At 44.6% G+C, this 24,881-nt stretch overlaps 1 protein-coding gene across 1 annotated transcript in view; it reads left to right on the forward strand.

The window, feature by feature from the left end:
- The window catches only part of alk (ALK receptor tyrosine kinase), a gene marked incomplete at both ends in the record, with an annotated part of 444,001 nt that extends 419,977 nt beyond the window's left edge, over positions 1–24,024 (forward strand). Inside the window, 12 exons of the mRNA XM_080479669.1 lie at positions 208–363; positions 1,599–1,712; positions 5,777–5,963; positions 9,473–9,563; positions 10,297–10,361; positions 10,441–10,570; positions 11,255–11,352; positions 14,241–14,333; positions 19,809–19,910; positions 20,080–20,214; positions 22,139–22,229; positions 22,903–24,024. Of these exons, the coding sequence (XP_080335795.1) occupies positions 208–363; positions 1,599–1,712; positions 5,777–5,963; positions 9,473–9,563; positions 10,297–10,361; positions 10,441–10,570; positions 11,255–11,352; positions 14,241–14,333; positions 19,809–19,910; positions 20,080–20,214; positions 22,139–22,229; positions 22,903–24,024 (2,384 nt within the window). The remainder of the gene's footprint in view (positions 1–207; positions 364–1,598; positions 1,713–5,776; positions 5,964–9,472; positions 9,564–10,296; positions 10,362–10,440; positions 10,571–11,254; positions 11,353–14,240; positions 14,334–19,808; positions 19,911–20,079; positions 20,215–22,138; positions 22,230–22,902) is intronic.
- Positions 24,025–24,881: the final 857 nt, after the last annotated feature.

A 24,881-nucleotide genomic window follows, 5' to 3' on the forward strand; every position in this document is an offset into this window, starting at 1 on the left:
CCCAAGAATGTTCCTCATAGATTCTTTGATTAGGATCATTTCCAGTAAATTACATCATTTTGCCAGAAGACATTCTGAAGATGTCTAATCAAATCCTCAACCGTCTGCTCCTCCCCCCCCCCCGTGTGTGTGTGTGTGTGTGTGTGTGTGGGTGTGGGTGTGGGTGTGGGTGTGTGTGCACGTGTGCGTGTGCGTGTGCGTCTACAGCGATGGAGGGAGACGGGGAGGTGATCATCAGCCCGGTTCAGAACTGCAGCCACTGTGAGAGCGGCGAATGCCACGAGATCAAGGACGCCGTCGTCTGTTACTGCGATGACGACCTCGTCCTGGCTCCAGACAAAGTGTCCTGCATCAACACCACAGGTCCGACTCTCGGGAGCTGTTGTTTAAAAGCAGTTGTCGCTCGAGTAGTGGAGAATCATCTCTCTCTCTCTCTCTCTCTCTCTCTCTCTCTCTCTCTCTCTCTCTCTCTCGTCCATCCCGCATGAAACAAATCTAAATGTCAAAGTGAGCTCAGCTAAATATAATCATACCTGTAATAGACTGTGATTAAAAGAATAGATATTGAATTAATCTACAACGGTAATTAGGCCTGGGAGGCTTTGTTCCTTATTGAATCTTTATCTGAGGGAAATGTTTTTAATAGTGCTTTAATCATTCATAGCTATTATCAATATGTAGGATGAGCTAACCTGCTAATGAAAATGAATGTAACATTATTATCTGTGTGTATTTCTGCTCTGGGATGTGTAATTTAAGTCTGCAGCAGACAGATAAAAGCTCTTCATCTGAGCATGTCAAGGATTTGGTATAAAAGGCTTCACCTGGATACCGATGTAGTGAGTCGAGACTCTGGATTTTCACTGTGTTGCGTAACGAGCTTAAGTTCACAACAAGCTTTGCCCATCAGGCCATGTCAAGCACAAAAAAATTTTCTTTAAATCTTTTTCTTTCAGGGTTAAATGGCAACAAAGGAGCATAGACTGAATTCCCCTCCCTGTGGGCCTCTTCAATTAGGATTTTCCCAATGAATAATACATTTCTGACTGTAGATCTGAAATGAATTAATACGGTGGAGCATCACTTTGTAAGTTGAGGCAAAATAACAGGGCTATTACCATCTCAATAATATCTTAATGACCTCGTCTCTCTCCTTGCCCTGTGATTTGCAAATCTGTTCTCGGTAATGACAAGCAGCAGATAATTCTATGATGCTAGGTCGTAAAAGGTCAGAGTCTCAATATGGTCTCTCTCTCTCTCTCTCTCTCTCTCTCTCTCTCTCTCTCTCTGCACATTTGTTCTTCAGCTTAAGCAAGAGAAAAGACAACCCCCCCCCCCTTCTCTCTCTCTCTCTCACACACACACACACACACACACACACACACACACACACCCACACGCACACACACTTTCTCACCACTGGAAAAAGAAAAAAAAAAAAATTGGCATTCGCCCACCGTCACCGCTCCTAAGCTCTGTTGTGTCATCGCTTTCACATCATTAATTAAGTTGGGGGTCAGAGTGGCGAAGTGAATGTTAATAGTCCACCTGGGGAGGACGACAACTGTACAACGCTGTTGTCTCCTCTTGTCCTGCAGAGGTGTCCCTGCTGCCCCCGCAGCCTTCTCTATCCCACCTGGCTCTGGGGCTCTCGGTGGGCACCTCGGCCCTCATCGCCGCCCTGCTGCTGGCTGTGTCCGGAGTCATGATCAGTAAGTGTCACGCACGTCGATCGGAAGTTCTGTGCTGCTACGGCGGTACCACCAGAGTACCAACTTTGTATACGCTTTCATTTTAACAGCAACAAAATCGATTCTTGCAATTATCATGGAAACACAGGCATTTCTGCAATTACAGTGGTCGGCCATATATGGCAGCGTTTTTTTTGTAGTTGAGTGCTCTACATTATGGCATATTCTACAGTAAACAATGGGGACAAAATACAAAGATCTTTGGAGAATTAAGATTTCTAACTACTGAAACCTGTTTTCAATATATGTGAATTACCTCCAGCTGGGAATCATCCATCATCTTCTATGCCGATTTATCCAATTTCTTACAAGCCCAAGCAAATACACAGTTTTTGTTGTGGGTGATCAACGAAGAATAACACAATGAGTGACATCACGAACCAACGGCAGTATTTCAATTAGGGTTGTTGTGTACATTAGGCACTGCTTACACAAGAGTAATCTGCTTGTTTTTCTATTGTTCACATGTTTGTTTGTTTGTTCGGGTTCGCCACAGAGTGATTGGATGGAGTGCTTAGCCCCCAAAAGCACTAAATGAAATCTAGTTGGACACGTTGGTGGAGGAAGTTATCAAACATGTTGGAGGGTAACAGCAAATAAATCAAAATTTGGGGAGGAAAAGGATAAACACGATCGGAGGAAAAGTTAAAGCTGTATTAACTTCTATTAAAATTTGTTAAAACTACAATAGAGACTCTTTCAGACATTGTGAATCAGATTATGTATTGTGCATTAATCTATTAGTATAAACTCCTCCCTGTAGTTTCTGTGATCAACCATCTCTGCCTGATATCCCATGAAATCAAAGACACTGGACTGATTGTGTGATCCTGTGCGTCAGCCTCCTCGATCGTGTTTGAGTCCCATGACCACCAGAGTTTCTTTGTTGAGTGGTGCAAATACTTGTTTCACCTCTAACTGAGTTCTGGAGACAGAATTAGGAAAATATACCCAGAACAAACGTGCAGTCCACATTGATTACCTAATGCACTAAATTTAAGGTTATATTAATTCAGGCATTATTTTCAACCTCCTAATTAAAACAAATACACATTCAGTACTTATATTTAATAATTAATGTACTTTGAGCAGCTGTGCTCATGGTATAATAGAGAGCAGAACAATGATTGAAGGCAGGCTGTGTTGATTTAAAAGGTCATCGTACAATAATTACCTTCAATGCCAATACTGCGTGTCCTCAGTCTGAAAAGACGCTTAGTGTATAGTAATGCTGTGTAACTGTAAGTCTCTTGGTACAATCTGAAAAGCAAATATGGGTTATGGGGTTCACAACTGCTTTTTGATAATACATAACACACTCACTGTGTAATCAGCACATTTGTGAGCATCAATAGTTCAACCACCTTCATTGTTTGGGCAGATAATCCCCATGACCTTTACAAAGTTTAAGATTTTAGGGTATTTGTCATTTGAAGTATTTCAATTGTTTTAGTAATGTTTCACAAAACCCGTTAGGACTTCTCGGTGACTTATTTAGAAATCAGCTGTTTGGAGATCGACTTAGCTCCACAGACAATACGTAGTCACGATGTTGCTCTCATGAGCCAGTAGTGCTCTTGCTCAGTGTCGCCAATTCCCATGAGGCATCTGGTTGATAGTTTGTTATAAGAAAAACTAGGTGAAATTAGGTAACGTCCCCGAAAGACTATAGCGAATGAAGTAAAGTGTGGTTACAGCAGAGAAATCTTAAGAAGGTCAAACAAAGCATCATTAACTGTGTTACTGGACAACAGTAAAATGCTGTGTCAGCAGAAGGACTCACAGGAACTGAGAGGCTCAAACAGATCTCTGTGACCACCTTTCTCCAAATCGGCACAGGGCCCGAAGGCCATCTCGGAGCTCTAATTTAGCTGAATAAAGCTGAATCTGAATGCTCACAAATGCCATCAGCCGTGTGTTTCTAGTCTTAATTGGGATCGGTGGACCAGTACCTCTCACACTCTTTCTCATTACCGTGAAGCGTACAATAATCCCAGCCAGATTTCCTGATTCTCCTGCACTGGTTTGATTTGTTCCTCTAATTTACAATGTGTGCTTTTGCTTGTGAGATTCTAAAACTTCACGCTTCCTAAGGAACGAGCGAGAATCCGAGTTCCATAAATCAATGGGTGCTCTCAAAATAAGCAGGGAGGGTAATTACACACACCGCGGAGGCAGTGCAAAAGGTGCAAGGCCGTCCGGAGAGAGTGTCAATAACACAGAGTTCAAGCCTGCATACATATACTCCACTCCAGTGCAATCCATCCAGCACATGTCAGGTAACAGAAAATGAAATGTCAGATATTGTCAGTCAAACTCTCTCTTATAGCCAAAAAAAAACCAACATACAAAACAACTCAATCAAAACACAAGAAAATAAATTATAGAACAAATTAGTACAGCAGCTATGGCCAGCCCTTAGTCTTTAATATCTGTTAGATTCATTTTATCCCCTTTTCTCATCAAGTTCAAGCTTTCCCCCTGCTCAAATCAGAATGTTCATTTTCTCATCTTGGACCTACCTTGTTTAAAAAGCAAATTGGGTTGTACTCATGGTGTGCAGGTCCCAAAAAAGAGGTGCAATCAGGTGATTTAGCAGCCATGCCACACGTGGAGGTGACATTATCATGAATTAGAGTACAGGATGAGTCAGAGCTTGATGGTGGATGCTAATGTTTTATTTCCTTTGTGATAAACAGCTTAGACACAGAATGTCTATTTGTTACCTAGAGGACTTTCCCAGTTCTGACCTTCATCATGGTTGTTGCTTTCATGTATAGTTGTGCACAAAGATGACCAGAACACGATTATATGATTGGTTTATCGGACATCATCCCATTAATACACCTACCATTGATTACATCTGTGCCGTGGATTGTGTCTTGTGCTGAGATTATCCACCTTTAGAATAGTACATTTCCCTGCACTTCGCACTAAAATAGGCCGCCTATGTTTGCAGGCATTCATGCATGTTATTTACAAAGAAAATAGAGGAAATGACAACCAATGCATTATATCTTATCCGATATTATCATAACATCTTTGATATAAAGCATATAAATAAAGACGATACATAGAAACCCCATCATGCACACACACACTCCCACACACTTTCCTCCTGTGTCTTGCCCTCTCACACAGCCTTTAGCAGGCCATTGTGAGGACAGAAAGTGCGTCTAACCACCAAGACATCCAGCTTTCAGGCAATCGCAGCCATACACACGCACTCATTGAGCCATCTCCGCCTCCTCCTCCACACATTTTCACACTCATATATACACACACACACACACACACACACACACACACACACACACACACACACACACACACACACACACACACACGCACACACACGCACACACATGCACACACTTTGACGTACAAGGCAGAAGGCACTGGAGGTGTGGGATGACCTCTCTGATGAATGAAAGGCGCTAATGATGGATGGCTGCTCAGCCGTGAGCCGACAGCACTCGTACATTAGACAAGACTCTGTAACTAAATAACTCTCAAATACAAACAAACACAAATAATTCTCCTTACGACTACTATATATGCTCACAGGCCCGGCCGAGGCTCCCAGCACTTTTCAGCGTGTGGGTGTGAAAGAGAGAGCGAGAGAAAAAGTTCATGGTTTCACACTGTTTGCTGTTCTTCTTCCGCTCCATTTGTGGGGAAATAAGTGTGGCTCTTTTTTGGATGTTTGTGTATTTGACATGTATGGACTTCAAATGTTGTGGGCCAAATCCTTCAATATTTTACAAAGACAAATCTGGCCTTACATAAAGGAATCGATATCTCACACGCACACAAAGAGATTCAATTTGATCACAATATCTGTTGTGGAAGTTTACAGTCTTTGCAGAAATAACAACTTTAAAAAAGCTTTCCCCTTTTCTGTGCTTCAACTGCCAGGAATGATTTCTAACGAGAAGATGGGTTCGAGATTTTGTTTGTGCTTTTCAAACTGTGGGGGATCTCGGCAGTGGAATGAAACTCCGCTTTCATTTTCGTCTCACCAGTGTACAGGCGTAAACACACCGAGCTGCAGTCCATTCAGCTGGAGCTGCAGAGCCCAGACTGCAAGCTCAGCAAGCTGCGAGCCTCCACCATCATGACAGACTACAACCCCAACTACTGCTTCGCTGGAAAGACGGCGTCCGTCAACGACCTGAAGGAAGTGCCCCGACGAAACATCTCCCTCACCAGGTAGGAGATCCTGGGACAACGCGCCCAAAATACAATAGTCCTCGTATTGTGGTTCTGAATAAACAGCAGTGTGAAACTAGAATGAAATTGGGGGCCATTTCTTACACACAAGGGTCTTTTTCTAGCGTCATACTGATGCTGTTGTCAGTTCCCTGTACAGCACCCAAACAAATAGTCTTTCCACTGGTGTCCAATGCTGCACTCATGGTGGTGTTGGTTTAAAATGAGGTGCATATATGTCAGTGTATTAAAGGTGGAGATTATTGTACTCAAAACAGAGGCAGGTCAGATGGGCAGAGATTAAATACATAAACAGTAGAAAGTACAAACAGGGAAGATGAGAGCGAACAGAGAGAAAGCGGGCGAGAGTCCCGGACAAAAAAAAGCAAGATTGACAAGGAAATTCTGGTTATCTTGACTCAAGGAACAAGGCCAACTGGCACCGATTAAATCACAGCACAAGGTTTTATACACATGAGTGAGTGTGTCTGCAATCAGACAATAAAGGAGAACACAAAGGCAGGAAGTCAAAACTCCTGCAATGAGAAAAGACGGTGAGTGCAAAATAAGACAGGAGGACAGACGACGCACAAAACCATGAAGTCAATAGGCCCTTATAGGGGGATCGCTCTTTTGTGAAGGACCAGAAATCCATTTAGGTAACGAGCAACTCAAACCACCACTGAAATCAAAGCACGGTTTTCTTTTATACTGAGTGTATACAAGAACGAGTGGCTTCCAATTAGTGACAGGAATTGTGGCTCATATAGGAGAGCCAGTTCTTATGGTTTGGCTCATTGGGAAGAATCGATTAATTTGGATATGAAGTGGCTTGTCAGACTTTCTGTTGGCCAAATGATTTTATTAGACAATCATGTTTTTGAAAAGAAGAAGAGAAAGAAAGAGAAAGTAGCTCCAGCACTATTTGTTTGCTTCGAAGAATCGGCACAATCAATGACGTACAGTCAGCCAGCGAAGAATCCAAATGTTGCCCAAACATATTTCGTCAAGTTGATGTGATTGTTTCCAGATGTTTCCTGAAGTATTTTCTCTGAAGCCCCATTGACGCGACAGTGTTTCAAGCGAAGACTTATTTGCTTTTGTGTTTCCAGAAAAGTTTTACATTTACACAGCAACATTATGAAAACGGTAGCCGTTTACATGGAAGCAACTAAATACGATGTAGTTAGCAGGTAGGACCACTAGTGGGAGCTGTGTTTTATGTGAAGCTCCTTTAAGCTGTCGTACGTCGACGTGTTAAACCCACTCAGTATCGGCCGGTTGTAAGAAATAAACGCTCTCCACATGCCATCTAGATGATGGTGCAGTAAATGTACACTTTATTGGAGAAGCCTTGTTAAATTAAAGTGTGGCGAGCGCACACCGCTTTCACTGTTATGAATGAATCCTTCTTGTGCATGTGCTGAGCGATTGTCAAACGTGTGTCCTGTGCAAGGAGCAGTTTTGTTTTTTTTAAATGCACGTTGTCGTGTAAAACAGACACCCAAAATGGAACAAAACTTTTCCGCTTCCACTTGAAAACATTGGCGTGTAAACAGGGCTGACAAATACATGCGCCATCAGTCAACAGGAGGATCGGCAGTGTATGTGCGACAGAGACCTTTCCTGACAATACAAATGTTCTAAGCTCCAAGTACACATTCATTAAAGGCAGTGCAATAATTTAAAGAATATGTACATCCTCTGAAATGTTTGCTCGGATTATCTTCTAATGAGAAAGCTTAAGTGGATTTGGACAAGCATGATTGGATTTGAAGTGTGTGCTTTAAGCCCTCTTCTTTAAATAAGTGTTCAAGTTTGCTATTGCTTGATGGACAATATTGCTTGTAATTTCTCCCTCCCTGAAGATGTGCACATGCCTCCCTGCATTAGCAGATTTATTAAGAATATATAAAAAAGAAAATGTATGTATGTTTTTAATTGATTGGTTTTATATTATGCCCAGATGGATTGCACTTTTAAATCTCATTGTACTTGATTACTGAGGGATGTGGACCCAAAAGCAGACTCACAAAACAGAGTTTATTTGCCGACTAGTCAAACCTGTAGGGGGCAGTGTAACGAGAAGCATGAAGCCATGATAGCCAACCAAAATCCTGCCTGCCCCCTTTCGATCCAAACAGAGACACATTCCAAATCTCCACTGTGGCCGGAGTTTTCAGGAATCATTGTTTTGTGGTGACTCATAGCTACGTTTGCAAACGCAGAGAAATATCACCCTTTTTTTTAAATCCCCGGGTAAACGTGGCCTGAGTCGAGCTTAGAACACAAAATATTTATGGAACAAATGAATTGTTTCTGTGTGTTTCTAATGCTTCTTGACCGGATGGTATAGATGAGTAAAATAATCATGTGTCTGCTGCATTTTGCTCTGCCACCTATTTATAAGTCTATCATGCTTATAGGCCTTGACCTTATGGTCTATCATTAGCGATAGACTATCAGTATGCCTGACACCTCTCTCTGGACCCAACATGCCCGTGGGTCCACAGTCGGACATGACTGCGTTTACTTGTTTCATAACATGGACGCTGAACAGAGAAATTAAAGCAGTGTTGCTTTGAATCGAGCGAGAAAAAAATACAAAATAAAAAAAATGCTGCACTGCGCTTCGTGGTGCCGCTTTGTGCCGAGTGTGTGATAAGTTGCTAGATCTCTGCAAAGGGGCTCCCAGAAGTGGAAATGCTAAAAAACAAAGAAGGATCGGAGCAGCTGAGCACACACATTAAATGACAGCCTCATAGTTTTGTATCATGGTCTTGAAAATCCACTTTAGATACAGCGGAATCATAAATACAGCATGGTGTGAGAAGTAGCAGCTGAAATAAAGCCTGAAATATTAAAGTGTGAAGTTTCGCAGTGCGTGAGTCCAAGCGGCTGGGAAATTATTTTTGCAGGGATCTTTTCAATTTTTAATGTATCTTTCATGTGTTTATGGTTCACCAGTTTATCATTTCACTTCCTGAAATTTGCGATAACTTCTTTTTTTTTCTCCTGGAACCGTGAATATTTTCCATTTATTACTCGCTGAACCCATCTGGAGTTCGGCAAGTAGTGGATCAACTGAAACGACTACAAAGAGGGGGGGGGGGGGGGGGGGGGAATCAAAACGATAATTCAGAGTCAGAGTTTATCCTTCTGTGCTTTAGCGTCCACGGGAGGATGTCGCAGAGAGACAATAGCTCGTCTTTGTGGGATTAAAAGCCGTACAGCTGCTAATTTAGGAAAGTCGGCAGACTCTCGGCTGTCCTGTTAAAAAGAAATCACTCTTGTTGATTTACTCCACGGCTGCTTCGCCTCCCGGTGGGGATCGTTGCTCGGACAGAGGTGTCTCCAGGACACGTCTTATTGCTGTTTGCCTCAGATGTCATCAGTTTGGAAAATCACTGCAGTGCTCTGGTTTGACTCTTTTGTTTTAAAAGTTTCATCTTCGGGGGTTTAAAATATGGATGCATGGGTTAATAACAGATCTGTTTCTTTATCTGCAGGGGCCTCGGTCACGGTGCGTTTGGCGAAGTCTATGAAGGTCTGGCTGTGGGGATACCGGGCGAACCAAGTCCACTGCAGGTGGCTGTGAAGGTGAGTCCAAACCTGATTTTCCAAACCCCTAAAGTTTAGAGCTCAAGTGAATATGTGACGCGAGTTTGGTGCAGAACAGAAAAATTAGTTCTTTACCTCCCCGGTGATTTATTATGCCAGGTCGGTCTTTTGAAAAATGGCATTATTTTGTGACGGAGCAGGAGCATGTATGCCACCGGAGAAGTAGTGCAGCAACTCTAAATCTCACAACCAGCTGAAAAATATATTCCGTGTCCGCAAGCTTTATTGGACAATTCAGTTTTACGTTTGGCTCTCTAGTTTTAGCTGCTGCAGATTACTTTATAAAACAGTTTTAATTCAGTGGAGTTGCAGTGGACTGAGATAAAAAAACAATACTTGCAACACAAGCAGCACTGTTGGTCATCCTTAATCCTACGTCCACCAATTCATTACGTCTTCATCAGTCTGAGGAATTTTTAAGAAGACTGAGACGTTATCTGGTATCAAGAGATGATCCAGTTGAAGGAAGTAAAAACAGGGTTAGGCTTGATGAACTAATGCTAATGAAGATGTGAGGAAATAATGCAAATTGTAATGTGCCTTTGCAATGTTCCGTACAGCTTTTCAACAGAAGTACAGTGTCAGCTCATCTCACCGCCTCATGTTCAGTGTCACATAAAAGTTAATGGGACCCATACAAAGATATGAAACTCGCTGTATCCGCATGTTAAAACTCTTCATTGCACTGAGATGTGATTTCTATTCACACCAGACACTTCCAGAGGTGTGCTCTGAGCAAGATGAATTGGACTTCCTCATGGAGGCTCTAATTATCAGGTAACACCCACACTGTCTATTACCTGAATCTCATTCACTGTCTGACGCACGTTTCTCTGCTGTGGCTCCGTCCCCGCAGCAAGTTCAGCCACCAGAACATTGTGCGTTGCATCGGCGTGAGCCTGCAGGCCATGCCCAGGTTCATCCTGCTGGAGCTGATGACCGGAGGAGACCTCAAGACCTTCCTGAGAGAGACCAGGCCCCGGCTGGTGAGGCACGCCGTTCAAAAAAAACTCTTTGGTGTTTCAGCTTTGCAGTTTCTACCGGCTGCTTGTGTTCACATCAGTTACACACATTACCATTCATTCACTATTTGTGTTAAAATCCTCAAACTGCACAAGAGTCAGGGTCTTTAGCCTCTAAATGCTCTACCATGCGCAGCAGTCAGTTCACGCAATTCAACAGAATTCTGACTTTGCAAAAAGTGAAACGTATGTGTGGTAACCTCTGTTTAGCCTGTAGTTTTACGGTGTGTTTTTGTGCGGCTTCACTGAGGAAATCAAAGTATCACCGCGAGAGCAGTGAGGGTGAACAGGAGCTGTAAAGCCGGGGCTGGGCAGCCTCGGCACAGAGATGAACCTCACTGTTTTATTATGTAGGCAATGAAGCCGAGCGCAGCGGCAGATTCAGGTGATAATTCTCTGGTCCGTCAATAGAAGCCACCCAGTTCACACTGTCATATTGTTTTTTTCACAATGCTTCGCGATGCCGTGAAATAAAAATAAAAAATCAACATTATAGCTCTCCTTAAAGAGTCTATTCCTGCTCGAACTTCTGTATTATCTCGGATCCACCCGAGGGTAGAAATATCACACACCGATTCCATCTGTTTCCCCAAATCAGATATTATTGTTAACAACAGCATCATCTTTTCTCTTCTTTGTTTTGTTTAGGAGCAACCGTCCAGCCTGACCATGGTGGACCTCCTCAACGTAGCCAGAGACATTGCAAAGGGCTGCCAGTACCTGGAGGAGAACCAGTTCATACACAGGTACCCAAACAGCTGCTTCTTCATTCATACGCACAAACAATCAATCTGCATTAATGTGTGAGAATGTGATATTCTCTGCGGTCCCCCTTCCTAAACACGCGAAACCAAACCAGGTGTGAACGATGTGCAGCGCATACGGAGACGCATGGCGCCGTGCACTTGTGGAAATTAAATGCACATTGGACAAACAGTGGTGCCCACATTCATCAGTGAACGTCTCCTCACGATTACGATCTGACTGCGTCTGTCCAAGCGGAACATATGGACTTTGCATGCCTTTTGGCTTCCTGCGATAGTGATGAGTTCAGTATCCGGGCAGCCAGATGGGGAAGCCGGCTTGCCTTTTTACGGTCGATGTATATCCAAGGTACAAGTCAAGAGTCTTTCCGTTCTACGTTATCTGATGGACCTCCACATGTGGTCTCTCTGAATCGGCCTCTCCAGCATCTCCTTCAAAGGAGAATGGCAAGGATGTGTCCAAACCAAGAAAGGTCGAAGTGGATTCATCGGCCTTTGGTCTTCCCAGGAATCCTCCCGTGACAACACCAGACCTGTTGAACCTTGTTTGTCCCAGTGAAGCTCCATCAATCCACCTAATGGCTGACTCTTCTCCGGAGGCTCGTGATCTTCCTACACGACCCGACATGTTACCGCCTTCAAGACTGCATTAACCCCCCCCCCCCCCCCCCGACACTGTCCTTGAGATAAATTTCAATTTCATGGAAGGTGCATTTTTATGCCTGGTTGAGTAAAAGGGCAGGTGAATGAAGACTCAGAGTGCAGCCCTCTTCTTAGGGATTACAGGGGTCCAGGAGGTTAAATCACAGGGTCAATGCTTGTCTTGAGAACAGCATACTGCTGCTTTCTGTGAGTTTCCAAATGGTGGTATTTACCCATTTTAAAGTCGGTGGGTCATTATTTGATTTTGCTCTTGGAGCATCAACGGTAGCTAACCTGAGGAGCGGCGATGTGCTGAGGAGTTGTGTGGTTTTAACGCCACCGTCAGCGTTAAAATGGACTGATAACACAGATTGTTGTCCAAGTGCGGTGGGGAAATGGCTCTTTAAGCCACAGTTAGAATTTACTGTCAATAAGGTCTACAGTGTAAGGCCAAATGATAAGGCTTTCACTGCTTTTTTTTTTTTAAACTTCGGCCGGTGGTTTGCGACAGCTACTGCGGACCGCTCAAGGACCGCCCTTGAGCAAAAGCAGATGATTTCCATGAAAAGTTCCAGGCCATTTGAAAAAAAAAAAGCCAGCAATAGCATTTCACAATAAAGTATTAGTGTGCTAGCAACCTCCCCATGCTCTACAGATCGTATTTCATTTTGATCAAATCAGAGCTGCTTGCAAACCTCCCTAAAGTATCTGTTGACCCGAAATAGACTGATTGTCTTGCTGCTTAATGCTGAAGAGAAAATTTCACGGTGTAAATGACACAGTCAAGGAAATAGCCCGGTTAATAGCTCTGTTCGCTGAAACTCAATAAACCGCTTCAGACTAAATTTGAGTCAAGCAAAGTAAAAAAAAACTAGACCTTTTTAAAAGGAAATGGAAAACAAATGGATGTCTTAGACCCGAGGGTGTTAAATAGTCTTCGCCGATGCCGGTGTAGCCGGTCTCGCTATTGAGGGAAAGATTGATTTAAGGAAAGCGTTTAACTCAGCTCCGTCACTTCATCACCTGCTGGATTATCGGTCGCGAGGTTTGACGGTGCTGTGGCGTTCAGGGTCAAACGCACGATGGACCTGGACATTATGATCTTCACAGAGATGATGGGACCCTGACAATAACTCCACAGACACTGAGCGACATGTTGAAATTAGAAATTCCAAACAGAAGTCATTTGACTCAGAAAAGACCATCGACTGGCAACAGAACAGAGGAAAAGAAGAAGAAATTGACTTGTTTTACTGATCGGCAGACGAAGAATCTATTGTTTTCTTAAACTCTTTGAACTCAGAGGCAATCAACAGGAAATGGATTAGAACGACCCCTCACACTTGAGCCAGGATATTCATCTAAAAGAATATCATTCACCTCACTCAGACGGCCACTGAAGCTTTTGACCTCTTTTCACCACTTCGCATTTTATTTAATTCAATTTCTTTGTTTCCATCCGAGAGACATGCACAGCGATACTTCCCCGTCTTCAGTTTAAATCAGGCTGAACTGTTACTTTAACCTCATTGTGTCAATCCTTATGAGAGTTAATCAGATTGTGGGGTCCAAAACATTAAAACGGTGCAATTCTGTCTCCATACTCAAGCACGGTGTCACATGATGTTACTCCGACTCTCAGTTCTGGCTATTTATCAGCCCTCGCTGTGCATTTCTTTCGTCTCGATGAGCAACAGTGTCCTCGCTACGTCATTCCTCCACATGGAATCGGGTGTCTTTTGACCAGAATTTGTCCGTGTGGGCTGATTTCACCCCCCCTTTCCCGACAGGATTGGAGCTTGCAGCGTGAACTACTGTATTTTTTGCTCAAAGAATAACCGAATCAGTACAGTGCAAATATGATTTTTTTTTTTCCTCCTCTAAGCCCATTCAGCCGTACACACAGTGGAATATTTCAGTCTTTTTCTCTGGGCGCTCCATGTAGGCAGAGTTATAAAGACACTTCAAGAAGCTATACACTCGCCAGGTTGCCTGGGGCAACTCGGTGGTTGTGCTGAACTTCAGATCCAACAGGGGATCATCTGTAGGTGTCTCACTCACGAAACCCTCCTATAGATGCAAATGTATGCAGAACTTTGTTTAACCACGGAAAAGATGAGGCATGAGACGTGTCAGTGCAAGAGACGGCTCATATATCCTACAGTTACGCGGTTCCTTGGTCATCACATGCGAAAAGCAGTTAATGCTGAGGTTTTCTCTTCTTTCAGGGACATCGCTGCGCGCAACTGCCTCCTGACGTGCAAAGGACCCGGTCGTGTCGCCAAGATCGGAGATTTCGGGATGGCTCGAGATATTTACAGGTACAGTTCTAGCTCCAGAAAATAAACGCAAGGCAGCAAGCTGGACCCGTCGACCAGGTTCTGACTAGATTAGGACTTAGGGTGATCTTTTATTTATTTATTTTCTTGTAAGTGTGTACTGTGACCATTAGTCAGCAGCACAGGAATAATCCGATCTGACATCCTAATGGGTGAAGTGCTGACTATCACTGCTTTCCTCCATCTAAAGGGTTTTATTTTTTCTTCTTCTCTTTGCTCATGTGAAAACTTTCAGCATCATTACAGGATGCAGTGTGTGTCCAAACCTGACAGGTTGTGTCAGCGTGTACAGACATAAACCTGAGACACCAAAGAGCTAAACTGCAGTGCCCAACAGAAGCAAAAAAAAAAAGATTTAGAGTTTTTGTCGTGATCACTTTTCAAACCCGAGGATGATGCTGCAACTCAGGTTAACAAAATAAGAAATATTCCTTTAATCTGATTGTTCTGGTTGCTTTTTCTAGAATATATCTTATTATCAATTCAGTTCAGTTTGATATAAATTAATGTTTTTCATTTAAGGTTTGCTAAATACATTTAATTCACAAAAAGCTCTTATTTAGAAATTATTTTACTGAGACTCTATTGAAATTATTGTGTAAAGATGTCCAGATTATTCAATAGCGTCAAACTCAACGTTATTCACAAGATCAAACCTTGAGAAGCAGAAAAGCTTAGAACTGAGGAGCAGTGAGTCTCGATGTCCTTATCTAGATGGGTTCCCTCTCTTTGTTGGTTAAAAAAAACCTGAAGGTGAGAATATTCTTCACTCGTGCATCGGTAAATTCAAGAACTTCTATAGAAAACCGACCCATTATATATATATTTCAGAAAGAGGTGGAGCTCCTGTGGGTTGATTTTGATTTTTTTAGTTGTTATTGAGGAGATAAATATATTTATGTGTCAGTTGTGAGGTTCTTTTTATTACTGATTAGTGTTTTTGAGACAGATGTTCAGTTTTGACAATTATACTTGAGCTTAGATGTTTTATATTTGGATTATGTTGTTATTTGAGAAACCTTTGTGTTTGGATATGTATGTGTGTGTGTACTGCAGATGTGTTGAACAGGGGACTTTAATTAAATTGTTTTGCAAAATGTCCTGTTCGTAAATAGATATTTTTTTTAAGAGATAAGATCGTTTGACAAAACCAATTATTTTCACATTTTCTTTTGATTTTCATTTTGAAAACTGCTTCTGTGGTGGAGCTTCACAAAAGAGTGGAAACGGAAACGGAACTTTTCTGAAACGCTGCTACTGCACATGCACACCACGGCCGCAGTAAATAATTCTTCTGCACATGTGCGAGAAGATGAACTATAATGGCGGCCTCTCAAGTGTCTATATAAACAGTGCCCTCTAGTGGTCCAAAAAAACTACATCAATTTTCAGCATTTCTGCCATTTTCCATGTAAAAGCAAAAATAAATTCTGAAATGAAAACGCAAACACAATGACTTTTCACTTAAAACGGGGGCCTCAGTCAATATAAGTGTTTCAATGATGTGAGAATTTACTTGAATCAGGTTGTATTTGAGTTTCTTTCAGTGTAATCTTGAAATGAGGACTTTTTGTAAGAAATTGTGGCCCTTATCACTGAGACTGGTATGTCTTCTATCAAGCTGTTGTATGTACGCTTTCTTTCAATCCACATCAGCTCTTTTGTAGTCGCCGTCCCCCCCCCCCCGAAACACCCGCTCATTATTCTCAGCTCCACTTCTTTTTAATACAGCTTGTACTATTTCACGTGTCGCTGTTTAAACGAATGCGCAAACCAGCTGGGAAATCTCCCAAGCCTTTCATCTGCTAAGAAAATTAGAGCGGGGGAAATATGTCACAACATGCTGCTGTATCAACGCAGCACTTTCCAATCATCCGATGGAAAGTCACACAAAGCAAAGTCACTCTCGGCGCATCCGGAGCTGGGCTGTTGCGCAGTGTCCCCGGGGAGCCACATTAGGAGCGCTTGATTTAATTGCTGATGTCAGTTTTTCAGGTATCTCGCTGTGATTTTTGTTTTTATCTCTCAGCCCAGAGCTGTGGTGCTGGGACCTGATTTCTTTCTCTTTTTTTTTTTTTATTGTCAACGTTGTGTTCAGCAGGGAGGGCCGGGCGCCATCAGGCTGTTGGTGTGTGATTCTTTAGCCAGTTTATGACGTGCGTGACAATGGACGCGGGGGTCTTTTCGAGGCCATGGCAGGCAGGCCGGACGCCCCAGTGAGAGACCAGCGCCGGGTTTTAATGTCAGCTTTTTACATCCTGATAGCAGCGCCACGGGCAGGCCGTCGACTTCCTTACCCAAGCACGCCCGAGTGGTAAATAAAAAGCTGGGTGAACAATAGCTGCCAGACAGTAATCGCACAAAGGTAAACATCTGCCGCTACGACGAGCACTCTGCAGTGCGACCACAAAGGAAACCGCCGCTTTACCTAAAATGACCATATTCACACGTGAACGAGCAACAATGGCGGGACAGCAATACGATAGCTGGCGTTTGTTAATGCGCAATGAAAAATCTGCACAAGCGCGTCCAGGGCAGCCGGCGGTAGCGTGAGGCGCCGTCACTGTGTCCTCAGGTACAAGCCACTATCTTTCAGGCTGCTTTGCCGCCGCCGACTGTTGGTTTAATGCTTCTCTATCTCCCGGCGAAGCTCCCGCTCACACGCGTAGAAAACACCTCCATCCGAGCTGCAGATTTCCGGAGACTGTATTTAAGCCTCGCTAATCTGCAGCTCAGCTTTCCGTCTGTTGGCGGTGTTGGCAGCGTAGTAGTAATAAGTACTCCCATAAATGTGCGGGCAGAAATAAATAAAGGGTTGATCCACTGATAGGCGGATTATCAGTCTGAAGCTCTGCATCTTACCATCTCTCAATTTTCCTTCAAACAGTTCTGCATCCTCTAACAGGCAGGGAAGATGTGGCTGCATAGCGTCATGTGCAGACGTTAGTGTTGAGGTTGTCTATTTTTATAAGTTGAATTTCATTGCAGAAGGCCAAAAAATAAAAAGTGGCCGCTGTAAGGATTTGAGTTTATTCTTATACTAATATCTAACATACCTGCATTGTATGAAAACTATGTATGTTTGGAATGACAGGAAGACCTTTTGACCTTCGCGAATGAAATTTAGGTTGAAGGTTATGTTTTAGTCCACGTGTAATTATTGATTTATTGGTTTGTATGTATGTATTTTACCAAGTTTTCGCGAAATCTATTAATCTGAATGGCATTAACGGTTCAGGGATGATTTGTCATTCAAACATGAGAGACAATTCTGCTCACATTTAGACCTTTGGGCAATTTCTAGTCACCACTTAACCGTAAACACGTGTTTAATGGGAGGAAACTGAAGAAATCCGCGTGAAAACCAAGGAAAACAGGCAAACTGCACAGAAAGGCCCCGAAGCAAGTCTGTCCTGAATCAGAACAGGAAGTTCTATGAGACTATGAGGCCGTCAGTAACTGTCATCAGTCACCCGAGCTGTAAAAACACACACGCACACACACAAAGTACATACATCGTCACGACAATATAATCAGAGCAATAAAACCCAGAGATAGTCTGAGCCGGTCCTCGTCCCCTCCATTCCCTCCTGATTAGGACGGACAGGAACATTAAAGCGGTGCGGAGGAGCAGCGGCACGACTCCGTCCTGTAATTGTGGGCCTAAGAATGGAGGTGGCAAATGATTCCAGCTGTGTGTTTTTTTTTAAGCGACAGATTAAGGCGTAGATCTGCGCCGCTGCCCTGCAGTGTAGTTCTCAGCTAATCTGTCAAGCTAACACACTCCACCGGTGATTGTTTTCTCTGCTTCATTGATTGTGTGTAATTTCCCCTCAAGGTCTTGTGCCAATAGTTTGCTAAGTATATATTTTGCTTTTAGCCGTATTATCTTCGGCACTCCTCTCTCCCCGGCGATCCCCCGCAGCCTCGCGGCTTGTAGCGCAGCGTTAAAGCAAACGATGAGTGTCGGCGCCGACTGTTAGCCTTCGCTTCAGACTGTGGGAGATGAAGTTTCAACATCCTCACCTGAATTAGTAATTAGCTAATCCTTCCTTATAGTTACTAGCTGTTAAAAAAAAAAAACGCTAATTTGAGGTTCTAATAAATTATTTTTTTTATTTGGGGGGGTGGGGGGGGGGGGGGGGGTAGTGACTGAAGTGAGAATGTGAATCCCGCCTGCTTTCGTCTGCCTCTTCCAGGCTCCTGGCACTTGTTCCAACACTATTTTTGGATTTGATTTTACACGTCACTTTGGAGACATTCAGCACTTCCAGCTTTTAGCACAACTTCTGACACTTTCTTTTTTTTTTTTTGGGGCCTCAGGTGAGCTTCAGCGTGGCTCGAAATCTGCCTTCAACTGAAGACAAGACGTGACGGGTCATGCGGCCCGAACAGCAGCCGCGTGCCAAGATCCGCGATCTTCCCCGCTTCTCGTTCCATATTCGGGCGAGGCTTCGTATCCCTATTTAGGATATGATTCCTCCATCTCTTCCTTCGCCGTTCCACCTGGGAGCTGCCCGCCATAATTACAGAGCTGTCCTGTGCAGCCACGTGCGGCAGCTGTGCGGATGAGTGCCGCCTTCATTTTTTTTTTCTTTTTTGGCCAGACCCTTGGGGATTGGGACTGGCAGCCGTCCAGCCTGCCGCCGCCGCGCCGTCCTGTTTATCATCAAGCCCTCGCCATGTTCACAAACGAGCGCGCGGGGAATAAATTGACATTTTTACGACAAAATTACTGAGGGGCAAACAGATTTACGCCTCCGCAGCGGCGGGCCGTGCCAATTCAAGTGCTCTCGAATCCAAATGATTCAGTGGGGCGATAACACGGCTTCAGCCACGCCCACGTTCAACTGCTCGCTCGGTGTGAGGACGCGAACCGGACGTAACCTCCATCAGCACGAAAAATCAGATAGAGCCCATCAGATAATTTCTCAGGCAACGTGAGGCGTGAGGCAGCCTTGAAAATAAATAAATAAACGGAGATAAGGAGTTGTTGGAGGGTCTCTCTCTCGGCAACATGTTGGAAAGCAGGACAGGCGATAGGATCAGAGTGCCGATACCCACACTGACAAACACCGAATTAATTTGCTCGACCCGAGAAAAATTTTTTTTTTCTTCTTTCGCCACACTGGTGTGCGTGTGTGAGGGCAGTGTTGTTGCCATGGTGATAGTGCTTAAAAACCAGGGTTGCTTTTCATTTGGAATCGCTCCTTTTCTTTAATGTTAGTCAAAGAAAAGTATTACAAATATTTTTAAACTGTGTGTGGGTGTGTTTGTGTTTTGCGTATTGTTGATGTGTGTGTGTGTGTGTGTGTGTGTGTGTGTGTGTGTGTGTGTGTGTGTGTGTGTGTGTGTGTGTGTGTGTGTGTGTGTGTGTGTGTGTGTGTGTGTGTGTGTGTGTGTGTGTGTGTGTGTGTGTGTGTGTGTGTGTGTGTGTGTGTGTGTCTCTCTCTGCAGGGCGAGTTATTACAGGAAGGGGGGACGCGCCATGTTGCCAGTGAAGTGGATGCCACCCGAAGCCTTCATGGAGGGCATCTTCACATCAAAAACAGACACGTGGTGAGGACCCTGTCCGCCTCCGTCTGACGCTTCCTGTCCTTCACTCTTCTGTTTTTTTTCTTTTTCGTCCCTCGTCTTCGTCTTTTAAAGCTTCGCCCACCTTATAAATTGATGATGTCTTAGTGTCCTCTTCAGTTTCGAGGGTAACCGATCTTCCTCCGTCCTCCAGGTCCTTTGGGGTCCTGCTGTGGGAGATCTTCTCGCTGGGCTACATGCCATATCCCAGCCGTAGCAACCAGGAAGTGCTGGAGTTTGTCACCAACGGCGGAAGGATGGACCCGCCCAAAAACTGTCCCGGCCCAGTGTAAGTGCACTTCTTAGAGCCTATGGTCTTCTTCACTTTCTGAGAGAAGGAGCCTTTTTAAAAAAAAAAAAAAAAAGTGGCCTGTAAAGAGTAAAGCGTTGAAGAAATCTGCCTCTTGAATGTTCGAAATGAGATTACTGAATTCTGTAACAACAATCATGATCAATTACAGTTTTTGTGAAAATTGTGGGTTTTGAAGAGCTTTCGTCTTTACCCGTTTTTCAGCGCTCACTCATTTCAGAAACTAAAGAAAATAATGCACGTTACGTGTCGGGTTAACAGAATATGAATAAAATGAGATAAGAACATGGTCAAAGTATTCATAAGTAATTAGTAATTAGCCTGAAACATTCAAAATTCAAACACGAATAGTTTCAAATCCCTGTTTGCTTACAGCCCTCATATTTCTGACACTTTTGATAAGATACATGCTAAAAGGAAAGTGTCCAACAATCCCTGGGCATAAATCAGAATAGCTTGAAAGCATGAATGCTTGTGGATTTGGAGCTGCACTCCTGCAATCTACACCACTTTTTTTTTTCAACAGGTTATAGGTTTCTTTGCTTGTTGCTGAGTACATTGCCAACATTTCACAAAAAAATGAAGGAAATCCAGGATGGCCAGACGGGACATTTTGAGGAAAACTGCTGATTTTATGCGCAGTGACCCAGATGCTGAATGCATTCACACCCTGTTAGGTCTCATTACAATTCTTCCAAATGTCAATATTAAAAAGGGAAGGCTGCTTTATTGTACATGGTTGAGCCGTGTTATACATCCAGACAAAAGCACACACACACGCGCACACACACACACTTGAAAGGCTCTGATGGCTGTCTGATATTGACATGTACGTTGTGACCGAGAAGGTGTCAAGAAAATTTAACGGGAGATTGCGCTCAGTGCTTTCAGTATGGAAGCCATGCGAATGCTCCTCTTTTCATGTTCGCCTCTCAATTTGGTCAAAGTCATGGGGAGCTGATAGGCAGCTTAAAAACCATTTCCAAATCACACTATATTTTCTTGGCTGGCTCCCTAATACACTGCCTTTCATGTGAACTCTATTATAAAATATATATATATATATATATATATATCTATATATATATATATGTCTGCAGACACGCTCTCTCTCCCCATGTCGTATTGGCTGTCTGCTTGCACTTTGGCCTCCCTGTGATTTCGCGGCTTTATCCGTCGCACCTGTCGGCCACAGCTTTGCAGATTACTGCTGCTGTATCGCTTTGCCACCCGCCTCGCCTCCCTTGTAAACGTGCACCTTCCCTTCCAAAAATGAAAAAATGAAAAAATGGCCCTGTGATGCCGCATTAAGCCCGAGTTCTCGTGAGCCTCGCAACAGGACACAGATGAAAGCACATCAGCGGGATTTGAGTCCACACTGTGATGAGACCCTGTTTAAAGCTGCCATTCAAATGTGTCTCGCATCCTGATGTGATTTTCTCCTGATTGCATCCAGAGCTTCTGTAAAATAAGACTCCAGAGTCCATATCGGGATCCGATTGCGATCTGATGGTTACATCGAGCTAATATCCGTGCAGTTCCTTTGCAGTAAGACTGCCATTCTTGATCTTGTTTGTGTACTGGCCTCTAAGCACGAGTAAGACATCCAAGGTCGATCTTATTAACTATAGCTATAGTTCCTCCGTCACCGTTGAGTGTTTGGGTGGAGTTCAGTTCAAAGTGTCGACAGAGGCCACTTCCAGGTCTGGTTTGTCCACCTGGTTCCCAATCAGATCACTCTGCAGTCCTTGTCGCCTTTTCCATCACTTCTTTTGTACTTCTACACTAAAGAAAAATCCAAAATTTATATTGGTCTTAATCTGGCCTTTTGATAAAAAACATAAAACTTCATATACAACATATTAAACCTTGTGTGTCTGCTCCATTTTTGTTCGTCTTCAAGGTATCGTATAATGACTCAGAGTTGGCAGCACCAGCCTGAGGACCGGCCGAACTTCTCCACCATCCTGGAGAGAATCGACTACTGCTTGCAGGTGAGGAGGTGGAACACACTGCGGGATTATAAAAAGCCATGTGGTGAAAGAAAATACCTTCCTTCAATTTTCTAGTATTTCTTTTTAAAAAAGGGCATTGGTTTGCCACGAAATATCCCCCGTTTAGTTGTGGCACTGCCTTAAAGAGGTCTGTTTTTGGTGCTGCAGTAGTTTCCTATTCAAATGAGCAAGAAAACCAATTAGCACTGTGACAATAATACCATTTTCAGATGCATAACACTACTGTTTTTATCGTTACTGATAAGAATCATACCTACGTCAAACTGTGAAACTGTTAACATCATGACCACCACTAATATTTCCTACAATGAAACCACACTTGACTTTTAGGAGACGGAACAAAACAAGAATCAACTGAATTTCATAGTTTGCTCGATGATTTCACTCCTAATATTAATCAGCTGCATGATGAGATTTCTGGTCCTAATTGTTTCATGCAAGTAACGGCGCACAACTTAACGCACCGCGAGTGAGCTGTTTTGTGGATACGCACACCAGTTCCAGTAGCCGGCGCTCATTATCAATCTGTCCACCCATGTGCGATCATGTGTTCTTAAACAATCACGTTGTTGGTTTGAACTCTGCCGCTGTGGGAGCAAAGTTGGTGTCCAAAAACCTGACGAATGTGTTCATCTGCTCCTTTTGCTTCCAGGACCCTGATGTGGTGACGATGCTCCTCCCCGTGGAGTATGGACCCGTTCCAGAGGAGGAAGAACGTGCCCCCGTGTGCCCCGATGACCCCTCGGCTCCGACTGTGCTGGTCAACGCCCAGGTGCCTGACGGAGAGGCTCCGCAGCCGCCCCCGTCCTACCCGACAGAGGAGAGCCGGCGGGGGGGGGAGCACGCCGTCTCCACGAGCACAGCCTCGGAGGTCAAAGCACAGACGCCAGCTCCGCCGCAGCCGTATTTCCACCAGCACCAGCAGCCTCACACACAGACCGCCATGGCCATGACGACCACCAACACGGTCACCTGCGCCGCTCCGTCGATGCTCACGGCCAAGGGGCCTCACGTCATGCCCCAGCCCACCACTGAGGGGGGCCACATCAACCTGGCTTTTGCCCAGGGCCTTCCGTCTGAGAAGGACGGCAAAAGCACCAGTCTGTGGAATCCTACGTACGGCTCGTGGTTCCTGCAGCAGCAGCAGAGGAAGCAGCAGCAGCAGCAGCAGCAGCAGCAGCAACAGCAGCAGCAGCAACAGCAGCAGCTGCAGAGGCAGGGTGGGGTGGGGGGTGCAGGAGGCAGTACTGCCAGGGTCCCCGGTGAGGGGCAGGAGCACGTGGGCCGGACGGTGGCCGAGGTGGCGGGGGCGCTCGGCCTCCAGCATCAGCACAAGCAGTTCCAGCATCAGCTGCAGCAGCAGCACCAGCTCCAGCTGCTGCACCATCAGCAGCAGCAGCAGCAGGGGCTCTGCAGGCCGCTGTTACCCCCACCACCCCCTCCCGCCACCCAGTCGCCTCTGCTTTTGGATTCGGCCGCCTTGCCCCCAGTTCCCCTCTACAGACTGAGACGCTTCCCGTGCGGAAACATCGGCTACGGCTACCAGGAGCAGGGTCTCCCCCTGGAGGCCACCCACGGTAACACCAACCCCCCTCCTCCGCCCCCTCAGGGTATGTCCTCGGCAACCCTCCAGCGGGGACCCTCTATCCCCACTTCAGTGTCCCTGGCCCGGCCGGGGATGCCCGAGGACAGCCGCCCGTTGTTGGTCACCATGGGGACGGTGCAGGACCCGAGGCTGCCCAGGATGGAGGGCCACAACGCCACCGTGCTTTAGCCCCAGCAGCGCGTACCGCCGGGCCTTCTGGGCTTTTTGTGTCGGGCCCCCGTCTTCAGAGGCATCAAACACTGTGCCAGGACAGAGACCAGTTTTCACCAACACCCTACCGTCCCGCGTTCTTTTTTTGGTTTGTTCCTCGAGTGCAGAAAAAGCCCTTCTCACGGACTCGGTCACGTGGACCTTCGAGGTGCGTTTGAATCCGCGGCAGATCTCGAAGCACATCAGAGAAACTCAAACGGCTTTCGAGAGGCAAAATGCAGAATAAAGGCTAGTTTTAAAAGTTTTCAAAATGTATTTTTTCATTGCCGGAAGGATCAGGTCTGAGAGAAAGAGAGTCAGCCGAGAGTTTCGAGCACAGGAAGACTTTCCCGGAGTCCGGGATGCGAGCACTTTGGTCTGTCGGAGTGGACTAACAGGAGGGTCAAACCGGACTTCAGCTCCCCCCAAAGTTTGGTGACCTGTTTGACTGGAGCAAGTTGTTTACAGCTTGCAGCCAACATACCGAACCCACACACTGTTCCCTATCCTTTGAGGGAGAGGGGGGGGGGAAAAAAACTCAACTAAACAACGACAAAATAAACAAAAAAAAAAGCAAGTTAAGTAACTTGTATCAGACTATTTTTCAAGAACATCACAGAAACAGACACTGGATTACCAGACATTTATATGGAGAGAAAAAACAAAAAAAAAAATACTGGGAAAATGTGTTTGTTGATGTTTGCTTGCCTGCTTGTTTATTTATTCATTTGTTTATTTATTATTTGGAAGTGGCTCTATAAATTATTAATGCTTCTTCGGATCCAAACAAATTCATTTCGCTTCTGGTTTCGTTTTAAGGGGCGGGACCTTTTATT

This window comes from Lipophrys pholis (genome assembly GCF_963383615.2).
Source record: "Lipophrys pholis genome assembly, chromosome: 14".
Lineage (NCBI taxonomy): Eukaryota > Metazoa > Chordata > Actinopteri > Blenniiformes > Blenniidae > Lipophrys > Lipophrys pholis.